The sequence below is a fragment of the Symphalangus syndactylus genome, chromosome X, assembly GCF_028878055.3.
Source record: "Symphalangus syndactylus isolate Jambi chromosome X, NHGRI_mSymSyn1-v2.1_pri, whole genome shotgun sequence".
Lineage (NCBI taxonomy): Eukaryota > Metazoa > Chordata > Mammalia > Primates > Hylobatidae > Symphalangus > Symphalangus syndactylus.
Window position 1 is genome coordinate 50,255,527 of NC_072447.2, and position 23,678 is coordinate 50,279,204.

Here is a 23,678-nt window from a genome sequence, read left to right on the forward strand (position 1 = left end):
CTGGGTTAGCAGGAAATATTTCATTGGTTGATCTACAGTATTTTTTTTTATAATTTTAGCCTCTTTTGATTGTATTTTTTCCCTAAATTAAAGACTTACTCTTCTTTTACTTCAACAATAGTTTATGAGCATTTAGAAAGTGGTAGTGTGGACTGAGGTGCAAGGATTAACAAAAAGGTAAATAAATTAAGTTCTTTTCCACTCTGTCTTTGGGACACCAAAGTTTCGTAAAAATGTTAAATTTATCACTGGCTTTCTAGACTCAGAAACATTCATCAGGTAAAATAGAATTTTCCCAAGTCAAATTATTTCATCAAATTATTTTCTGATGTCTTTTGTAATCATGATAACCATTGGATTCATAAGTAAGTCAATACAAATATCTAGGTCTGCAATGTGTTCTGTCTATCTTTAGCTTAGACAGTCAATCAATTGTTCTGGGTTTGAGAGTCTCTTTTGGGGGATGAGGCAACTCTGATTTCTTCAAAAGGTACTTTCCTTACTTGTTTCCAACAATAGGTAAAGACAAGGGAAAAGATATGAACCCCAAATTGGTCTGCTTTTCTACTCACTATAATAAAAATGATTGAACTAGAGATTACAACGATTGAACACAATGAGGTTTGGAAATTATCTGTATATTTTAATCAGGCTTTCTACCCAGAGCTCCAATATCAAAGAAATAGCAATGGAGCCAAATATGGAGAGATACTAAGCAGTCTTTGTTATTCTTTCTATTCTGTATGGTCTCCCTTATAAATGCTAAGATATCCATTTATTGTGTCTATAGCAGTGTTAAAATGTTTATCAAATGCTAGAATTATATAAAATAATAAATGTTTTTATTTTAAAAAGGTATTATCTTTTTTAAAAAAAAGATATAATTTACAATGCTAACCAGAATACCTGTGAGTAGAATTAAGCCACAGAATAACTGTAAGAAGTGGTAAGTAACCTCATTACAAATGTGGTGTAAAGAAAAGACAGTACAGTGTTACTCATCAAAATCAAATGGTGAAAAGGAATGGATAACTTTAGAATAACTTTACTTGTAAAGAGTCAAAATATTTTACAGCATCAAATTCAGGGAAAAGCAGATGTCAAAGTGAGCAAATATGGGGTTTTGTGTTCTCAGAAAAAAATCGGGTAATCATATATTTCTAAACTCAAATAATAATTGACAGCTTATTGAGCAAAATAATCATGAATACTACAAGAAGAGTGATATGGGTGAAATTGATGGGTTCTGGAAGACCTGGAACCTTTCAAGGGAGGCAGTTGCTTCAGGCTGTGATCTACTACTTTGTTTTTAGAAATGCAATCGGAAATTAATCAAATTCCCAAGTCTTATACCTTTATAAGAAACAAACAAATGTGGAAATAATAAACTTAGAGAAGGAAATTTTATCAAGAAAGCAATTTCTGGAACCACTTTTGGAAAAAGTACCTATTTAGTCCTAAATTGAGATCATCCACGTTTTGAGTCTTTGGATTAGGGTTTTTATTATTATCAAATTTGCACTTCTCTGCAGTACTGTATTTTAAAGTGAAAAATAATTATTTTATCAATTTTTTGAAAAGAGTGGTGGAAATATGGATGTTTGTTAGTTTTCTTTTTGTATTTTTATGTTTTTTAATTTCTAAAACAATGTGAACATCAAATAATATTTGAAATATATCTATGGTCTTTTCATATCATTTGTACTTAGCCATAACTTTCAAGGCTCTATATGATTTAACTGATATAAAGAGTTGTTTTTGAGTTTTGTGTTGTTGATGTTCTTTTCCTATTTTCTTGTGTCAGTGATGATATGAGTAGCAGTGGAAGTGACACTGATCAGAGCTGTTGCAATTCCCCAAATGTCTTACATACCTGTGAGTACCTAAATAAAAGTTTTTATTTGTTTTCATGTCTGATTTTTATGTGCAAAGCATAATATGAAATGAAATATTCGACAGGGATTGTTACAAGGATAGACAGAGTGGTAAGCCCTGGGATTTACTGGCTGATTTGAAGCTGAAGCATAGGTCCTGAGTCTTTTCCCTTAATGACCCTTTGGACAACTCTGCACACATCTCTCCTTTCACTGCCAGTCTACTTCCCTCCAATGTACAAAGAATGTGTTTAGATATATGGCCTGTATGTCTCTTCTGGCTTACTCCAAATTGCTTAAACTTATTTTGGGGACAGGTATCACCAAGTTTACAGTTGTAAGGGCAGCATTTTATTTCATAAAATTACTTTATGAAATAACTATAGGTCTAGAAAAGATGGATATAATGATCGGTAGAACAAATGGACATAGGAATGTTCTGGTTATCTAGAGCTGTAGAACAAACCACCCCAAATATACTGGCATAAAACAACAAAAGTTAATAATAATGGTTATCTCTCATACATTTGGGGTGACTGGGCTTAGCTGTGTAACTGTAGCTCGTGGTCAAATGGAGGCTGGGGCTTGAGTCCTTTCAAAGTCTTCTTCACTCACATGTCTGGCTGTTAATACTGCCTTTTGTTTGGGACATCTGCTGGGGCTCTTGGCCTGAACACTTACTCATGGCTTCTCCATGTGGCCCAAGCTTCTTTATGGGATCTTGTTAAGTTCTAAAGTGAGGCGAGCCAAAAAAGAAAGAATTGGCAGAATTGAGTTACATTATTTGATGTAAATCACACTGCTTCACTATTGCTGCATTCTAGCATACGATTTGTAAGGATCAAGTCACTAAGGCCAGCCCACTACATCATCATATTTAAGGCAATATCAAATAATGTGTGGACATATTTTAAAACTGCTAGATAGATAAATGGAGCTCCATGGCACAATAGGTTAGTGTGCCATACTTAGATAAACATATAGATAATACATCCTTTGTTTCCAGTTTAAGTTATCCATTGTACCCTGTGAAACATTGCATAGTCCACACAAATTTGAAGATTCTTGGATGACCACTTTGTTTCATATATCGTGGCTAATTTTACACAGTAGTGAAATTCTTCGTAATGAAATTATGTATTAAGGAATCTTTATAGAGGGTCATAATTAAGCATTGTTTCATAACAAGGTTGATCAAGGGTCACTGTATTTTCATTAACAAATGTATATATCATCTTCTAGTCTTCCATGCTATGTTATGAACATTTTTTGATACCAAAACTTTAATCACTAAATGAACAGCACTTACAAAATTATATGTCAACAAGCTCTGTTTATGTTTTGCTAGCAATTAAGTCCACTTTTGTCAGAGAGTTCTTTTGCTCCATGCATACTGTTCACCTGGGAGTGAAAGGAACTTCAAGCCTAGAGCTCCGCTTTCTTCCCTTTAACATGCGCGTGCGCTACTGTGTCATCATCTTGAGCAACAAAAAGGTGAGAACAGAATTGTGATCTGTGTGTTTATCACAAGCTGCCACTTTAATGGAGTAACCAACAGCAGGTGACTTGAAGGCAACTGGAGACTAGAAATGTGGATGATTTCAGCTCTCAAGTTACTAAGCAAAGAGCTTATCCTCAAGAATATCCACAATTACACTAGTTGTGGGTAAATTTCATAATAGCTGCATAAAGCAGTCCCATGGGAGCAGAGTGACCTTTTTGTGGCTGTATTTGTATTGATTATCCATAGCTTTGTAACAAATTATCACACACCAGGTGGCTTAAAACAAGACATGCTTATTATCTCACAGTTACTGTATGTCACAGGTCTAGATATGACCTAGATAGATATTCCGAGGACAGTCTATCAAGTCTCCATTCAAGGAATTGACCAGAGCTGGATTCTCTTCAGAGGTTCAACTGAGGAAGGATCTGCTTCCAAACTCCCTCAACTTGTTAGCAAAATTCATTTCCTTATGGTTCTGGGATCCATGCAACCTACATTTTCAAAACCAGCAAGGGAGAGAGACAAAGAGAGTTAGAGAGGGGGAGAGGGACAGATGTGAGAGAGAAAGAGAGAGAGAGTTAGAGCCACCATTGAGGGAAGATTTATAGCATTACCTGCTTCCAGAGAGACGCTGCCATGTGTTGACCTTAGGAAGAAATTTATAACCCCCAAGATGTAGTCCCAAATTTATCATCAGTTATGTGTACACTAAATTGAACATGTATACAGTGAAAAATGGTAATTGGAAAGAGGTACTTACCTGGTGTCTATGGCATTATTTACATGTGAAAAATAATATAGCCTATCAGAAATGTAAAATATAGTTTAATTTTACACTTAAAATTACCACTTAGAAGGAAAAAAATGCGTTTTTATAGTAATGCTGAAACTTGTTTCTTAAATTATTTTAAAGGAGTTCAGGATTTAAGTAGATTCCTGCATATATAAAATTTGTGAAATGTAATAACTATATTGTGACCAGTAGTTTGATCAAATACTTCACAATCACTTTTGTATATTAATTTGTAATATAACCCAACAAAATGCTAGAGTTAATTCTCAATAGCATAGTAACAAGGTTGATTTTATTCTTTGACTTAGTCTATTGGAATATTAATATTAGCTTACACAAATTTAATATGATTAATCAAAATATAATTAACATGTTCTTTCAATTTACTAAAAACTAAATCTTGCTTATGTATGTTTTGTCCTTGTCAGAGAAAACATTAAAATAAAACAACAATCTTGAAATTATACTGCTATCAATTGAGAAACAATGCCCTCAATACAAAGTATTACACTGAATTAATGTTTCTTACATGAAGATCTATTGTTTTACACATTGCTAATTATATTAAAAAATATAATAGTTAATCAAACATGCAAGCTCACCTAGTTAGCTACTGTTCTTTTTTTTGTATTTTAATATTTCCTTTTTTAATTTTTATTATTATTATACTTTAAGTTTTAGGATACATGTGCACAATGTGCAGGTTTGTTACATATGTATACACGTGCCATGTTGGTGTGCTGCACCCATTAACTCGTCATTTAGCATTAGGTATATCTCCTAATGCTATCCCTCCCCCCTCCCCCCACCCCACAACAGTCCCCGGTGTGTGATGTTCCCCTTCCTGTGTCCATGTGTTCTCATTGTTCAATTCCCACCTATGAGTGAGAACGAAAATGTGGCACATATACACCATGGAATACTATGCAGCCATAAAAAATGATGAGTTCATGTCCTTTGTAGGGACATGGATGAAGCTGGAAACCATCATTCTCAGCAAACTATTGCAAGGACAAAAAAACCAAACACTGCTACTGTTCTTTTTAAATGGGCCATAACTGCTTTACCATTAAGAACCATCTGTTGGCTGGGTGCAGTGGCCCAAGCCTGTAATTCCAGCACTTTGGGAAGCCAAGGCGGGCAGATTACCTGAGGTCAGGAGTTCGAGACCACCCTGGCCACATGGTGAAACCCCTTCTCTACTATCAATACAAAAATCAGCTGGGCATGCTGGCACACACCTGTAGTCCCAGCTACTCAGGAAGCTGAGGCAGGAGAATTGCTTCAACCTGGAAGGTGGAGGCTGCAGTGAGCCGAGATCATGCCACTGCACTGTATGCCTGGGCAACAGAGTGAGACACTGTCTCAAATAACAACAACAACAACAACAACAAAAACCACCTATCGAAAACTGAAATTAGACCTCTACTTGATAGTTTTCCATGTATAAAATTGAAACATTGCTACCAGCACTGTTATCAAGCAAAGACTATTTCTTTCATTTTGGCTCTTCTGTTTGAATTTTCAAATAAAGTTGAAAAGATTTAAGGAACAACTATTTAAAAACAGAGTAGTTTTACAAATCTTACATTAGTGTTCACAGAAATTCTTAACTAAGGGAGAAACCTATGAAAGCCCTGAAAATTCATGCTATCAAATGCTACAGAGCCAAAACTTTTTTGCTCCAACGTGGAATGGAGCAAATTAGGTGGAGGAATTTCAAGCAGAATCAGGGCCCAGTCCCTGATGAATTGTACCTTTTAGGAGGAGGGGTTGACAGACCCCTTTACAAAGCACACAGACATTGCAAAACACACAATGATATATTGATAAAACCTTGGGGTTCTGTCTTCAGTGTAGTGTCTAGCATGTGAACACCCACTCTATGTGATCCTGGGTTTTTACGCAGTAAACCACTTGGCATTGCTGAGCTGACCTGTGTAAGGGAGGCAAGGGTATAAAAGAGGATGCCTGACCTGGGGGCTGAGTTAACAGCGGGTTCCAGTTGCAGCCATTTGCTGTGGTATAGCCAGCCCCCTCCCAACAAACCTTCAGTGTTTTTTATTGACTTGACCCAGAGCCTCCCTTCCACCTGGTAGATTTATCTTCTGGCCTTTTTTGTTCTGTCTACAAACCTTGCTTAGAACAATTTGAGACCAAAGTCCAGGCATTGCTGAATTGAAGAAGCCAGAAGGGAGGTCAGCATCCCAGAATAACTTATGTGAATTAGTCAGGCCCACACCAGGGTGCCATACACCAACATGAGGTTCAGCCTTGCCAAGTCAAGTTGGAGGTTAACAGGGAAAGCATGCCCACTCCCAGGTAGAAGACCCTGCAGGGCTTTCTTGTTGATTTATGGTCTATAATAATTTAGCCTAAGGCTATTAAGCACCAATTGTTAAGTATATTAAATGTCACTTTGGCCATCTCCCATATATTTGCATAAATCAATAGGGCCACTTGTCTGATTCTTTCCACTATCAGTTATTTCATTCTCTCTCAGTCTTTTGTGTCTTCCTGTGTCTGGTGATGCAGAGATTAAGTTGGCAGTCTCTAATATGCATATATTTAAATATTTTCCAAGAATGTGCAACTTTTTTCAATTACAATGGATGTTTATAACATTAATACAGAATTTAACAGTATTGATTTTGCTTGTTTATTGAATGTGAAGGTAAAAACATTAAATTATATTATGCTAAAATCTTTATGTGATTTTATATTTAAGCAGACTAACTTGAGTTTTATTAGAGATATATTTATAGCTTGAGGAACTGAGTATTATTTGAGGATGCTTTCTTTTTTATTTTTCATGATTTGTAATGGCAAGCCCTATTTCATTTGTCCTTTGATTTTTTTATTCAATTTGTCACAACTGTTTTTCTTTTTTTGGGAAATGAAGATAACTACACTCCTCCCTACAGGTGACACCCCTGAGTTCCTGGGGAAACATAGGCAAGATGAAATCCCATTTGGCCTATAATTGCTTTGAAGCATTTATTAACCTCATAAAGCCTGCTGCCAATATGGGGGCAGGTTATGTCAACCTTGAAGTCTCTGTCGATGTGGCATATACTCACAAAGTTACAAAGATTCTCAGCTCCCTTCATACTGCAAGGCCTTTTTGCTCTTCAGCCACCCTTCTTTCTCCTATTAACCAGAAAACTCTCATCCTACAATAAGCAGTGCAGACTTTTTCAAGATAAACATGAAGAGAAAAATCCGAAAATTAGAATTTTATACGTAATTGTCAGTTATTTATTTTGGGGCTACTCTCTGGGTTCCTTATCAATGGTACTATCAGATGGACTGTCAAGAGTCCACATGCCTGAGGTACCAACATTTTAGCTCTAGGGAATATCACCTCACATGACATGGCACAGCTGCGGAAACAGTAATTTCTATTTTCCAAAATCAATACTATTTTTATGGACCCTCTCATTCTACAAGGAAGTTGTAGAATATAGAGAATGACTATATCACATTTTTAAAAGTTTGTATCCTTCAAGCTGGATTTCAGTACTTTCATTTTATTATTCTGCTTACTCTTCCCAACATAGTTTAATTCACCAACAGTACACAGCCAATTATCTAGGCAGAGAGAGAGTGAACATATGCAAAAGCCATGATCCCTGCACTCAAGGGACTCACATTCCAGTTGTATTAGTCCATTCTTGCACTGGTCAGCACTTGGTCGCAACCATTCAACAAGTCTCTATGAAGTTCCAAACTTGCCCTCATCTTCCTATCTCCTTCTGAGCCCTCCAAATGGCTCCAACCTCTGCCTCTTACCCAGTTCCAAAGTCCCTTCCACATTTTCAGGTATCTTTATGGCAGTACCCCAATTCTGGTACCAATTTTCTGTATTACTTCATTCTCACACTACTATAAAGAACTACCTAGACTGGGTCATGTGTAATGAATGGAGATTTAATTGGCTCATGGTTCTGTGGGCTGTATAGCCTTCTGCTTCTGGGGAGGCCACAGGAAACTTACAATTGTGGCAGAAGGACAAGGAGAAACATGCATATCTTCACATGGCTGGCAGGAGAGAGAGAAAGAAAAAGAGTGAAGGGGGGCAGTGCTACACACTTTGAAACAACCAGATCTTGTGAGAACTCTATCATGAGACAACACTAGAGGAATGGTTCTAAACCATTAGAAACCACCCCCATGATCTAATCACCTCCTACCAGACCCCACCTCCAACTTTGGGAAATACAATTCAAGATGATATTTGGGCGGAGACACAGAGCCAAACTATATCACCAGTGGAGAAGGCAAACTTGCATAGGGCTGGCCTACCTCACACAGAAACTTTGCATGAATTTGAAATATAAGTGCCTCCTCCTGGTGAATTAGAGAAGCTTACTGAACATATGACACAGGGAAATGAGTTAGAAAAACGCATCTCTTACTCAGTGGATGCTGCTTTGTGATGGAACAGCTTTGTCCTTGACAAAATGCCCCCATGCAAGGCATACTCTTTGCTAGTATACTTAGTGTCCTGAAACATGTCCACTAATTTCTATAAAACAGTTAGACAGACTGTGACAATTTCTAGAATAGAAAGAAGAATTCATTTCTATATGATAGTGAAGACAGGAATAATTGATTAATACAGGAGTTTGATCAAGGATGAGTTGCCAATAAAACAGAGACTGGGCAGGAGAGATGTGTACTCCCAAGAAGATTCTATGAACACAGCAAAACAGCTAAGTATGAAATCTCATGTACACACGGATTAATGATTCTGAGAATGGTTTCTTGGAAGTGATAGAAAATGGGTTGGATGGATAAATCAGACTGATATTGAGTAGGGCAGTTAATTTTCAGTTGAATTATTTATAATCATTGTAATTATTATTGAAGCAGGAATCCAGTGGAAGCATAGGCAGGGCTTGATTTCATCTTTGTTTTAGCATCTTTGGTGCCAAAACAGATAGTAGATTACAGGTTGGAGAAAGGAACTGGAGATAGGGAGAGTGGCTAGGAGACTTTTGTATTGTGTTACACTGCTTCACATACTCCCTTTCTATACTGCCCTTGGCTATTCCCTCTGTAATTCTAGCAAGGGATTCCAAGGACCACAGTTTATATTGCTTAAAGATGAAACTTAATGACAGTTTGAGTGATGTTCGCATTTGAAGGGAAGGAGGTTTTCATTCATTTGCAGAGCAAATTGGTGACACATTTGAGTGAAATGGTTCTGAAAAATGTGGTGATAAAAGGAAAGAGAGACTGTAGATTTCATTGCCACAATGACTTCTAAAGTCTAAGGACAGCTTCCAGGTTTTTGAGGAAATAATGTCCTAAAACATACCACCAATTATTATTAAACAATCCATTAATAGTTTATGTCATTTAAATATATTTTATCTTCTCAAAATGTCTGTGGAATAATCTGTAAGGCGTGCAATTAATATTGTGTCAAAATTTTGTTAAGAAAATTGAACTTTTAAGTGCAGGTATACAAATCTTCTCATGAGTCTTCTCACCCTCACTGAGTTTCCTAGCTCCTAGCTCACTGCCTTAGTTATTATAAATTGTTCTATAAAAATATAATTTTACAGTGATTATTCTTACTAATCAGATTTATATTATAATTTTGATAGCCAAATAGTGACCTATAATGATTAATGATCTCTCTTTAGCATATGGAATTTAACATTTAGAATTTTAGCTTAACTTCCATGTGCCTGTTTAGCCATCAAAATAATATAATATTGCTCAGCCTTCTCAAACAAATAAATCACAAAACGGGAAAGATCCGAACCCAAAATAAGAGAATAAATACGATTTAATACCTATGAAAAATCATGGAGATTTTGTGTCTAGGTAAATGCACTTTTTTGGGGGAAGATTGAGGTTTTTTGTATCTAGAGGGCATCCATGACTTGTCAAAGGTTACCCAGCTAATTAGTGGCAGAGCTGGGATTAAAACTTTTGTGCCAATTCAGTGTTTGTATCCCTCTTTTCTGGGTAATTAACAGCTGGTCTTCTTGCAAATTTGCATGTAACTGTGCTATTTGAGGGCTGCATTTAACTAGATACACAAGAGGAACAAAATATCTTCTGTAAAAGTTTCTTATAATTGACAATGAGCTGTGGCATCTTTCTGGAAAATACAATATATTTCTAATTAAGCATGCCAAACGCAAGTTATGAAATTAAAAGCAGGAAAAACTTATATAGGTGATTATTAGAACAGCTCATGATGACAGGCGTCTGCTAAGTGTCAACTAATTTCATTTTCCTTGTCAAAGCTTCTAGATTTGGAAGATGAGAGGATTTTCTACTTTAAAACAGCTTTTTATTAATTGCATTTCTGTGCCTTTCATGGTCTAATTTTATTCCAAGAAAAAGTGGAAGCAAATAATCAAACTGTAGTAGAGATTATGGCTCTTCTGAATAATGTTCTGACACAGGCAAGATAAGCATTATTTTCGATTATATTAAGTGATTTTTTAATACAAAGAATATATTGGCCGGGCGCGGTGGCTCACGCCTGTAATCCCAGCACTTTGGGAGGCTGAGGCGGGTGGATCACGAGGTCAGGAGATCGAGACCACGGTGAAACCCCGTCTCTACTAAAAATACAAAAAAATTAGCCGGACGTGGTGGCGGGCGCCTGTAGTCCCAGCTACTCGGAGAGGCGGAGGCAGGAGAATGGCGTGAACCCGGGAGGTGGAGCTTGCAGTGAGCCGAGATTGCGCCACTGCACTCCAGCCTGGGTGACAGAGCAAGACTCCGTCTCAAAAAAAAAAAAAAAAAAAAAAGAATATATTGATATTGAACATGTTGGACAAAATAATTTTTTGAGATATGGTAATATACTGTGTGTGTAAGATGTAGAATTTAGTGGAAATTGAGTGGAGTCCTAGTTAATAATATTTTAATTGATGACTCAATGGCTGAGAAGATGTTATAATTTATATTTGAGGAAAATATTCTGGCAAATAGCAATTTACTCCTTTTAAATTGACTCCCATAGGTTGGTATTCATTTTCACATGGTAGACAAGCCCTAGTTCAGGTTTTATTTGGGCACACATTAAAACAAACAGGTAGTTATAATAACTCTACACTCAATGAGTCTAATTGCTTATGCATTTTTTATTTTTTATAAAACAACGAATTTTTAGGTAATTAGTTGTCTAATTTCGTTGTTTTATCTAAAGATCTTCAGTCTTTGATGCATTTTTCCTCTACTTGAATTACTGAATATTTTACATCATTAATTGTTGATCATTCAGTTGTATTTGTACGGAAACACATACAAACACACAAACACAAATCACATTTCAAATGGCTAGCTTGGATTTTTGCTTGTAAAGTACATGGCTGCTTAAGAAAATGTGCTATATGAAAATTGTGTATTATGTACTGTTTATTGCCAGGAATGTATAGACTTAAATGATAAGTAATATAAAACATTCAAAGTTTTTCATATTCCTTTTTCCAGCATGAACTGTAGATAACTGTGGGTCTTAATAAAATTTTATGGAACATTGTCATACAGCAGTAGACCACCAAATGAATTATAAACAAATCCTAATGGGGGGATAACAAAGCTATAAATAATAGACCTCACAGTGAGAAATTTTTCATTCTTACATTGTTTATAGATTAATTTTTAATTTCTGCTGTTTCATTTGTTATCTAGATTTCTAATATTTTAGAATATGTATTTTTTGCATGATCAATTTACCTTTATATCATTGTTGACAAAAAGTCAAACTCTAAAATATTTGGGGAGATTTATTCTGAGCCTAATATGAATGACCATGGCCTGTGACCCAGCCCCAGGAGATCCTGAGAACATGTGCCCTAGGTAGTCAGGATGCAGCTTGATCTTACACATTTTAGGGAGGCATAAGACATCAATCAATTCATGTAAGATATACATTGGTTCTGTCCAGAAAGCAGGATAACACAAAGCGGAGACTTCCAGGCCATAGAATTCAATGATTTTCTGATTGGCAATTGGTTGAAAGAGTATATCTAAAGATCTGGAATACATGGAAGGGAGAATGTTGGTTAAGATACTGGGTTGTGGAGACCAAGAGTCTTCTTATACAGATGAAGTCTTCAGATAGCAGGCTTCAGAAGGAATAGATAGCAAATTATTCTTATCAGACTTAAAAAGATGGCAAACTCTTTAGTTAATTCTCTCCTGGATCAGGAAAAAGATCCGGAAAAGGAAAGGGGATTCTCTACAGAATGTAGGTTATCCCCATAAGTGACAGCTTTGCAGGGCTATTTCAAAATGTCAAGGAAGTCTATTTTGAGATAAAAATACTTTGATTTCTTTCAGGGCCTGCTGTTTCATGTTGATACCTTCCTGCTAGAAAGAGTCTGTTTTGTCAGTCTTAAGGTCTCTGTTGTAATTTTAATGCTGGTCAGCTGTGCCTGAATTCCAAAGAGAGGAAGGTATAATGAGGCATGTCTGGACTCCCCCACTTTCTATCATGGCCTGAACTAGTTTTTCGGGTTAACTTTGGAATGCCTTTGGCTGGGCAGGGATCCATTTAGTTAGTTAGGATCTTAGAATTTTATTTTTGGTTTACATCATTTATCTAGATGTTTCATGATTATAATGAAGCAAATCCCAGTGATCACAGAATTTTATTCATAAGCAATTCAGTAAGTGTTTCTACAACAAAAATGTTTTTTTGACACTGCCAAAGATATCCTTGCTATTAAAAATATGGTAAAATTTTTCTTAATATCCAAACATCCAAGCTGTTTTCAGATTTCTCCAATTGTCTTGTATTTATTTGTATGTTTTTTCTGTCACTTCATTTTAAGATTCTTTGAATCAGGATCTAAATAAGGTTCAACCATTGTGATTGCATATGTCTTTTGAGACTCCCTCTCTCCTATTCCTTTTTATTAAAACTCTAGGTTCCTAAAATTAAGGTATTGATCATCCCATATTACAGAGGAGAAAACTGGATTTCAGAGGTTTAGTAAACTTGCTTGAAGCCTAGTAGCTAAGAAATGGCAGTGCCAATTAAAACCAGGCATGTCCACCTCTACTGATCTTTTACTATGTCATGTTGCTGCCCTTGCATTATTCCTGCTTTTGTTTTTGCCTTATCTCTTTAGCCTGTTGGTCTAAAGAAAGAAATTGAGGCACCATTAATACAGAGAGGTTATTTGGGCCAAGGTTCAGGATAGCTGCAGATGGCTTACTTCCAGGTTGCCTTGGGTAGTGTTCCCTTCATCCTTTATTACAAACAGATTTTTAAAGGCAAAAAGGGACAAGGGTGGCTGATACAAAGTTGTTTGACAGGAATCCTCCCTGATTTATAGAAATAATATTGGCTAATGATTGGCTATACATTGTTTGAACTATAGAGTATGAGGTATGGTTTCTAGCATATGGCATTTTATGGCTACTTGGCTTCAGTGAGTGTAGAGACCACATATCAAGTAGCCTCAAGAAGTAATTATTTAGCTCAAGGGGATGTGAAACTCAACTGTTGTCACATTTTAATGCCTCTCTGGGATGGATAATTAAAGAGGGCTTTTATTCATCAAATAAAAGATTCTTTTCTTTCTTAAGCCTTTTCTACTTCTGGTCTAGTTATTTTTTCTAAAAAAAATTTAGACTTTTCCATGTTCATTTTGAAAGCCTGCACTTTAAAATGTAGAGTTTTGGGGACTCAGATGCCTGGCAAAACTGATGTCACTCCTCTCCAATAATAAGTTACAGACTAAAGGAAAAAAATTTCTTGCTTCGTCATTTGTTCATTTTAAGACAGCAGTTGCCTGAGGATATTTGGGAAGATCAGCTGCTATCAATGCAATCCTGGGACCTTCTTAAGCAATCCCTGTGCTCTGGTTGCAGGCAAAGTTTCTCCCATACCATGGTTGAACTATATTTGTGCCTTACCTTTGTTTACCCATTTATAGGCTGTGTTGCTTGTAAAAGCACAATGCATGGTAGTTCTTATAGTATGCAGATTTCCCTTGTAGCAGAAAAAGTTATCATATTTTTATGATAGATTTTGAAATTTAATATTATAATGTCTTGTGTTTTAGATTGGACAATTAATATATGTCGTGGAAGGAAAAGGTATGACCCCCTTGCCTTCCAGTTGCCTTCCCGTGAATACTTACTTCTTCAAGTCCAGTTTATTACAGCAGTACTCGAGAAGAAGGTAGAGTACACATGTGTTTTATTTCATTTATAATGTTGAAGAATGGACTGTTTCTCATATAGTTACCTAAGCATACTCATAGCAAGCTTCTCTTCTGTGTGTTTAGATTTTGAAAGGGCTTCTTTTAACTTTATTATGTCAGTATCCATGAAATAGAGCACCATTTTACCAATTAAAAAATTTCAATGGTGATTTTTTAAATCTTCCTTTTCCAGTCTTAAGCTAAATATTGGAATTTGGCATACAAAATATTTACTTGGTAACACTTTCCATTTCTCAAATAATCTGGAAATTACTATACTCTCAAAAAATCTACATAATGTTATATAACCTGGAATTTTACCCTGGCCTCCAGTTCTTGATCATTGTTCCTTAAGGAATTAAGCATTAGAATGTTGTCAGTGAAAGAAAATGGCAGTTCTTGGGAGTTTTTGACAGGTGTCTTTTTTTTTCACATTTATGTCTACTCTCCTCCTACCTATCACTGATAGGAGCACAATGGTCATTGAATTTTTGAGCATGTTGATGACGTTTATATGGACCAATCATTTGACTAGATCTCTTAGAGAATACCAATAATCTTTAATCCCTGAAAACTTGCTCTTTAATTACTGAATTAGAACTAATAGACATGTGCTATGCATTTATTTTTACTCTGTTTCATAATGCCCATAACTGCAATTTTATATTTCAAACCTCCCAAGTCCATCCTGGATGACAATGTCAAGGGCATAAATGTTCATTGTATTCATTAATATTTTTTTCTTCCTCCAGGGCCTAATAAGAAATATCCAGTTCTATATTTGAAATGCAAACCCAATCAAATCCTGTATGTGGACCTTAAATTGCCGATGACTAATGAAGCCAAGGAAAAGGCTTTGGCTTTTGCAGCACAGCAACAGATGTCGAGTATTGAGTATGAGCGAAGGTTGATCACAGACACTCTAGAGAGCAGTAGTATCCGTGTGGCCATTGCCCTCCTGGGACTGATGAAGATCGAGGTGGGAATGGAGTAATAGATGATTCACTTCAATTACTCTCTTTAAAAATACACAGAGTTACAGAGCTGTTACTATTTAAAATGTTATTTTGATTAAATAACATTTTTAGAAGGAAAAGTAATGAATACTGAAGGACAGCTCAGTTGCCATTTTTTCCTTTATACCTCGTTAAATAATGAACCTGAAACAAAGCATTCTACTATGTAATTTAAGGCATTACAGTGTAGTCATTAATTCACAGTAGTTTTCATTTCTATTTGCACATTAGAGTGCCCTGGAGAACTTAAAATAATGCCCATACCCAGGCCCCACTCAAGAAAAATTAAATATGAATCACTAGGAGGGGGTGGGTAGGAATATGTTCTAAAAGTTGCCCAGGGTATTTTGCTGTGTACCCAGGTAGAATCATCTCTGGTGTCAGATAGCCAGGCTGAGAATTCAGACTCTAACACTGTCCAGCTGTGTGACTGTAGGCTGGTTATTTAAACCTCCTCAAGCCTAAATTTTTATATTTTTTATATGGAGATATTGGTAATTTGTAAAAACTGAAATAATTATATGTAATATGTTTACCTCGTATATATAATAAGTGCACTCTTTATGCATGATATTGAGGTACTTATTACTACTCTATAGTAATAGTATACTACTATTACTATTAACTATTGCTATAGACTCTATCATTACAGCTTAAAATAAGGTACAATCTATTTTTATGATTGGAATTAGGTACAATCTATTCTCACAGAGCAGCCAAAGCGATTGTTGTAAACGCAAGCCTGCTCATGTTGCTCCTGTGTGCATATTCTTCTACTGGCTTTCCAGCTAATGTTAAAAGCCCATATCCTTTGGATGATCTACATGACCCATCATGTAGGAATCCATCAGTTCCTCTTCCTTCCTTCATCTCATCCTTTCTACTGGAGTCCATTCTCTAAGGCCACTCCCTCAGCACATGCCTAGTTGCTTTGCTTCAAACATGCCAGATGTCTTCCCCATGGCCTTTGAACTTCCTCTGTTACTTTTCCCTACACATTAGTGGGCTGCCTCTCTCAGTTACTTCAGGTCTCTGTGAAAATGCTCTTACTGGCCAGGCGCAGTGTCTCACGCCTGTAATCCTAGCACTTTGGGAGGCCAAGGCAGGTGGATTACCTGAGGTCTGGAGTTCAAGACCAGCCTGACCAATATGAAACCTGGTCTCCACTAAAAATACAAAAAATTTAGCCTAGTGTGGAGGCATACACCTGTAATCCCAGCTACTTGGGAGGCTGAGATAGGAGAATTGCTTGAACCTGGGAGGCGGAGTTGCAGTGAGTCGAGATCACACCATTGCACTCCAGCCCTGGCAACAAGAGTGAAACTCCATCTCAAAAAAAAAAAAAAAAAAAAGAAAAAGAAAAAAAGCTATTAGTGAGGTTTTGTTTTAGCAACTTACACACATTTTTATATACATTTTTCATTCTTAAGATTTATCTTCATTTATATATATATCAAAATACTTGGCATTGTAGAAATTATTTTTTTTATTTGTCAGAATGCTAGAATCAATACAGCCTAATCCCAGATTTCTAACAATTGGTGATGATATTTTGTAAATGACCTGGATTTTGAATTTCTGATTGGCTCAAAAATGTTAAATCCTAAGGCTTTGATACTTTCTTGACTGTACCGTGCTTCTAAGAAGTTGATGGTTTTCTTTAGCTCAAACCAAACCACTTCTTTCTGATACAGAACAATAGATTTCAGAAGGTTTATGTTCAACTTTCAGTACACTATTAGATTAAAATTTTTCAATTAGTGGCTATTTCAAAATTTAAGCCTGTTATAAGGCCCTCCCATTTTCTTTTTCAATTCATTTTCTTCATTATTACCTCTTGTCAAAACATTTTATTTAAATTATAAATGGTTGAGAGAAGTGTTACTTTGTCCATGACTAGCCTTCTCATTGTGTATGCATATATATAGTTTCTTTCTCCTTCTTCCTTTAGCTTTTTCCTTGGAATGCAGCATATGTGTTTATTATTACATTTAATAAATTATGTTTTTATTGGATTTACTTTTATGTTTAACTGTTTCTCCTGTCAGATTGTGAAATCCTAGAATCTTAAGAACTTTTCTCACATGTTTTTGTCTATCCTTTGACATCTTATGAATGATATGAGCCTTGTCGTTGTTTAATTGAATTGAAAATATGCCTAAAGAAACAAAAGTCACTTTTAACTTGCTTCACTTATACTTAGAGATCTGGGCTTATATTAAGTGTCCCACTTTACGAAGAATGGTATTGAACTACATTTTGTCTAGAGGAGCATATGCATGGAGGTGAGTTGTTGTAACCCCCATTATACGAGTAATCATTGAGGAACTAAAAATAACAAACCTAGGTAAGAGAGTTTTTGAACATCTGTGGAGAGGTGGGACCCAGTTTTTATAAATTCACAAAATTGTCATTAGTGAAATAGGAGGCCTCAGTCTGTGCTACTAATAAGAATGTATCTGATGGGTAGATATGAAGGAGTACAGGTTTCAACTCAAGGAGAAAAGCACTTTCTCAAATGCTGGTCAGCAGTGGAATGGTTTCCTCTCAAGGCAATGAATTTCTCAACATTGAAAGCATTAGCAGGGGGGACATTGGTCATCTCTCAATAAAAGAGGACTCCACTGGTTTTCTGAAATGTGTTTGTACTGTTTTCCACCAATTAAATAAAAATAACGAAATGATCAAATTCAATCCTTGATGGATTTTTTTTCCCAAAGGTATAGTCTAAATACATAATGCTGTCTTTTGTGTTTTGGAGGTGAAAGTTAAGAAAATTACATTCTAATTTTACTGTTTGTTCACAGACTCTTATGCTCTTTCAGATCTCAAAGTTGAGGAAGACTAAGACCGTTTCATACACAACAGAAGTGAGCCTTCCAGAATATTTTTATATCCCTGAGAAAATCTACATTCCTCGGATTCCAGAGCCTCAAGCAATTAAACTTTCAAAAACAAAAGGTAATCAGTGATGTGTGGCCTAAAAATCTAACAGTGTTCCAGGAATGATGATGTATTCACTTCACAGTTGAGGCAAAAAGAGATTACCCTTTTACTGACAAAGTGTTCATAATATAATTGAAGAGTTTCAGTGAAGTAAATTCCAATTATTGAATGATGCTTTGCATTATATATAATCAACATATTACATCACAGTAATCGAAATTATGTACTGAATTTGGGTGCTAAATTACTGGTACTGAAACTTGCAGGCTTACAAATTTGTTAAAGAGTAGTAATCTGATAATAAGTGCACTTTGAGGAACGTGAGTTCTTGCTTTGAGAGTGAACTTGGTTACGGAAGTTGTGCTGAAGTTGAGGCTTAGGCTGGCTCTAAAAGAAAGGAAAAATGTTGATGGCTAGAGGTTATCAGAGGAGAAGAATGTGTTATTTGTGAGTAACTTATCTTTGATCTGGAGCAGGATTTTTATTGAGTACTGTACTTATTTTTGATCTCCTGGTACCCCTTTATTCTGTTGCCATTATCAGTAAGGTTTAATCCAAATTTAATATGAATGTTGATACACTAGCATTACTAAATACAAGTGATAAGACATAAACAAGTGACTAAATATTTTTAACTATTCAAAATTACCTTTCTTTTTCATTTCAGTTCTTTTCAAACAACTGGATAATAATAGTAGGAATGTAATTTATTCACTAAGGCTATTCCTAGAATGTTCCACAATTCCAGTATCATGTATTCTCACTTATGCTTTTGCTAAATTTGGTTTTGTTAAATCTTCATTTGTTATTCTAGTATGGATTTGTGTTGGCTACAAAATATTTGTAAGCCTGAAAGGGTGATTACAGCTTATAAATTACAAGATAGTCTGTTTACTTTCCCTCCCTAGGAGAACTGAGATCCTAGACTCAAATGCTAAGTGGCTATGCAAATAACAAGGAATTAAGAGTTAGGTCTCGTCTAAGGTAATAGGGATGATAGATCCTATGGTGAACTAGAGAGTAGATGCCCTGTCTAAACATTCACATTCAAAAAGTAAAAATAAAAATAACCCGAGCCAGCCAGACAACTACGGGGGGATATTTGGCTTACCAGCAATCAGTTTGAGATCCTTCATCGTAAGTCATTGTCTTTTCAAAATCTTTATTAACTCAGCTTTTCAAATAAAATGGCAAACAATTTTGAATTATCATTAATAAAACATTTTAAATGTAGTTGGCCTATCATGGTTTATGTCTAACTCGATTTTCTGTGCAGCTGCGATTATAAAGGGATCTTTTCATCCTATGTTTCTGTTTTCACTGCCTTAAACAGGCACTTAAATGAAGTAAGTTTAAGAAGAAAGATATTAGGAAACTTTCAAAAATGGATATTATAACTCAGGATAGTAACAAATCAAATAAAAGGCATGCCCTAAACTCTGTGCATTCTGCTGTTCAGAGGTGGACTTGAATAATGAAAAGGAATGGGATGCAAACATTGTAACTTTAATAAATGGAATTCTATTAGAATTTGTGCCTTAAAAGATTAATGTGTTTAGAAAACATATTTTTATGGTATAAACTGATTTTATGAGAATAAACAAGCAAATTCCTGATAATAAATATGGCAATATGGAAACAAAACTTTTTTTTTTTTTTTTGGTGTCATGGAGAAAGAAACAAATGACAAGAATTTATCTGGAGAACCAGGGATAGCCCAGTGTTCCCCTAACTGCGGAAGACAGGTAGAAGTAGGGCCGTATTTATGATCACTTGAAGTTCTAAACTCATAAAAGAAGCTAGTTTTAAGGTATTAAAAAAGTGGCTTTCTTTCCTCTCACATTAATGTTGTCAATCAGTCTTTACTGAAACATTTAGTGATTTTAGGGACAGATTTACTGTGATAACGAAGGAACAGAAGCTTTATGATTCTTTACTTTTTTGACCCCCTTTCCTAGTCCCTGTACCTACTTTTATATTTCTAATTTTATATTATTGCTCTTTTGGAAGGCCTCTCCCACAAATTTTGACAACCTCATGCCTCACAAAACTCAGAATTGAACCTGGGTGTAGATATTGACTTACAATCCCTTCTACATGTGGTTCCCAGGATGTTGAAATTTATGGACAGGCAGAGCTTTATTGGCCTTAAATTGCTAGCATAGCTAAGCAGGATACCTGCTATGTTTCCACTAGCGATTATCCAAATCACTTCCCCAATATACAGAGTCCTATATGAGCAATATTTGCCAAAGCACTCAAACAAAATGCTCTGGGCTGGTTTTGCTGATCACTTAATATGGAGCTCAAAACCCTCATTCCTAAGTGTTATGACCTCAGTTTCTAGCATTTTGTATTGCTCTAATTTCTTCTGCTCCTTCTCTCTTGGGAGAAGAAGAAGAAATTAGATTAATTCAAAATACTAATCTAAATATTGATCTTCTAATGTGGCAGACATGTTAGAAGAGCATATTGTAGGAGCACTGTTATCCTTCTCTTCCTTCTCCCACCTAATTCTAAATTCCCTAATTTTAAAATATTCACTAATAATTAGCAGTTAAATTGGTGACTGAAATACCAGTAAATCATCCATGATAACTTTTTAATATGTAACATAATTGTAAGTATGTAGAAAATGTTTATTATCAGTAACTAATACTATATATAGAGTCATCCCTCAGTATGCACAGGGGATTTGTTCCAGAACCACCTGTGTATACTCAAATCCACTCATACTCAAGTCCCACAATAGATCTGGGAGAACTCACTGATAAGAAAACTCAGCCCTGGGTGTACACGGGTTCACAGCCCACAGACGCTGTATTTTCTATCTACATTTAGTTGAAAAAAAATCTGCATGTAAGTGCACGCATACAGTTCAAATACATGTTGTTCAGAGGTCAACTGCAGTTCTCATTTTACAAAGATTAAATACATTAATAGCTAAATTACTCTTCAGCCTCAAAATAAAATTGAAAAATTATGAAAAAATGAAACTAAATTAATCCTTAAAACTTATAAAATAGGCGAGGTGTGGTGGCTCATGCCTGTAATCCCAGCACTTTGGGAGGCTGAGATAGGTGGATCACCTGAGGTCAGGAGTTTGAGACCAGTGTGGCCAACATGGTGAAACCCCGTCTCTACTAAAAATACAAAAATTAGCCTGGCGTGTGGTGGGTGCCTGTAATCCCAGCAACTTGGGAGGCTGAGGCAGGAAAATTGCTAGAACCTGGGAGGCGGAGGTTGCAGTAAGCCGAGATCACACCATTGCACTTCAGCCTGGGCGACAAGAGTGAAACTCCGTCCCCCCAAAAATAAAAACAAACAAAAAAACAAAAACAAAAAACTTATGAAATATACTTCGAAAATAAACTCTACATCTCTGTGTTATATGGAATAACCACAAATACATTTCAAACAGGATAAAAAATAAATTTTATTTAACAGAATATCAAATTAAATGCTAGTTTTAATGATGTAAGCTGACTTTAATTGGAAAAAATCTATTATACTTTATTGTTAGCATTGCCAAAACTTACGTAATATTAAAAGTATGAGTCAGTTAATTTTTCTCAAAATAACAAGGGTTAAGCTTGTGTTATTATATTCGTCACATTAGTTTTTGGCAAAAACTCTTCAAATTTGCAAAACAAATTTAAAATTTAATTTCTTTAACTCACTTAGAAATATAATTTATATATATCTTTCAGATAGGATTGCCACAATTGTAAAGCATCCAGTCCAATTATAGTCTATATAAGAATGTGATTAGATTCTGGAAGAAAATCAGTAACCCATATACTACATTTAAATCTTATAAGATCAAAAAATAAATTTTTTAGCAAACCCAAATTGGCAAGAGCAAGGAAATGACAACTCTGTTTTTAGTCTTTAAATGTAAATCTAATTATAAATACAATAAATTTTATTATAGTCTATCTTCCTAGAAGAGTTGCAAAAATAACCATAAAGGATAATACTTGTCATATGAATTTACATCAAGTAAAAGGTAAAAGGATATTCACCTGTGCTCACACTCAGCTCTCTATTCCTCTATTTATGTATTTTGATTTTAAGCTTTGTTGAGATATCATTCACATACCATACAGTTCACAAAAATTTGAAGTGTACACTTCAATAGTTTTCAGTATATTTATAAATATGTGTAGTCATTAACACAGTCAATTTTAGAACACTTTTATGGTCTCAAAAAAACCCACTACTCTTTAGATATCATGCCCCTCCATCATCCACCATCCCATCAGCCTTAAGCAGTCACTAATCTAATGTCTATCTCTATAGAAGTGCCTATTTTGGAGATCTCATGTAAAATGAATCATATGTTATATTTTCTGACTGCCTTCTTCACTTAGCAGTATGCCATTTCTAGTAATGATCAAATAATATTCCATTTTGTGACTATGCCCCACTTTGTTTATCCATTCATCAGTTAATGGACATTTGGGTTGTTTCTACCTTTTAGCTACCATGAATAATGCTGCTATCAACATTTGTGTACAAGGTTTTATGCAGATATATGTTTTTGTTTATCTTGGGTATGCATCTGTGAGTAGAAGTGTTGAATCATATGGGTAACTCTATGTTTAACCATTTGAGAAACTGCCAAAATTTTTTCCAAAGTGGCTGCACCATCTTACATTCCCACCAACAGTGTATGAGGATTCTAATTATTCCACATCATAGGCAACACTTGTTATTGTCTGACTTCTTGATTCTAGCCATCCTAGTGAGCAGAAGTGGTGTCTCATTGAGGTTTTCATTGGCATTTTCCTGATGAATAATGATGTTGAGTACCTTTCCATGTGCTTATTTGCCATTTGTATACCTTATTTGTATAAATGTCTATTCAGAATTTTTACCCACTTTAAAAATTGAGTTATCTTTTTATCATTGAGTTGCAAGTGTTCTTTCTATATTTCAGATACAATATCTTATCAGATAGATATATGATTTGCAAGTATTTTCTCCCATTCTGTAAGTTGTCTTTTTACTCTCTTGAGAGTATCCTTTGAAGCACAGGAGTTTTTGATTTCAATGAAGTCCAATTTAACTGTTTTTGTTGTTCTTGTTGCTCTTGCTTTTGATCATATCTAAGAATCCATTGCCAAATGTGAGGTCATGAAGATTTATCCTTATGTTTCTTGTAAGGCTTTTATAGCTTTAGTTCTCACATTTAGGTGTTTTATCCATTTTATGTTATTATCTGTATATCCTGCGAGAACTTCATTCCTTCGCATGTGGCTACCAAGTCGTATTAGCAGCATTCATTGATAACACTACTCTTTTCCACATTTAATGATCTTGGCACCTTTGTTGAAAATCAGTTGACCC

At 35.4% G+C, this 23,678-nt stretch overlaps 1 protein-coding gene across 1 annotated transcript in view; it reads left to right on the forward strand.

Moving 5' to 3' along the window:
• Positions 1-23,678, forward strand: part of CFAP47 (cilia and flagella associated protein 47) — a 455,521-nt gene that overhangs the window by 255,939 nt on the left and 175,904 nt on the right. Inside the window, 6 exon segments of the mRNA XM_063634578.1 lie at positions 1,805-1,875; positions 3,223-3,368; positions 14,224-14,295; positions 14,297-14,342; positions 15,117-15,343; positions 18,188-18,341. Of these exon segments, the coding sequence (XP_063490648.1) occupies positions 1,805-1,875; positions 3,223-3,368; positions 14,224-14,295; positions 14,297-14,342; positions 15,117-15,343; positions 18,188-18,341 (716 nt within the window).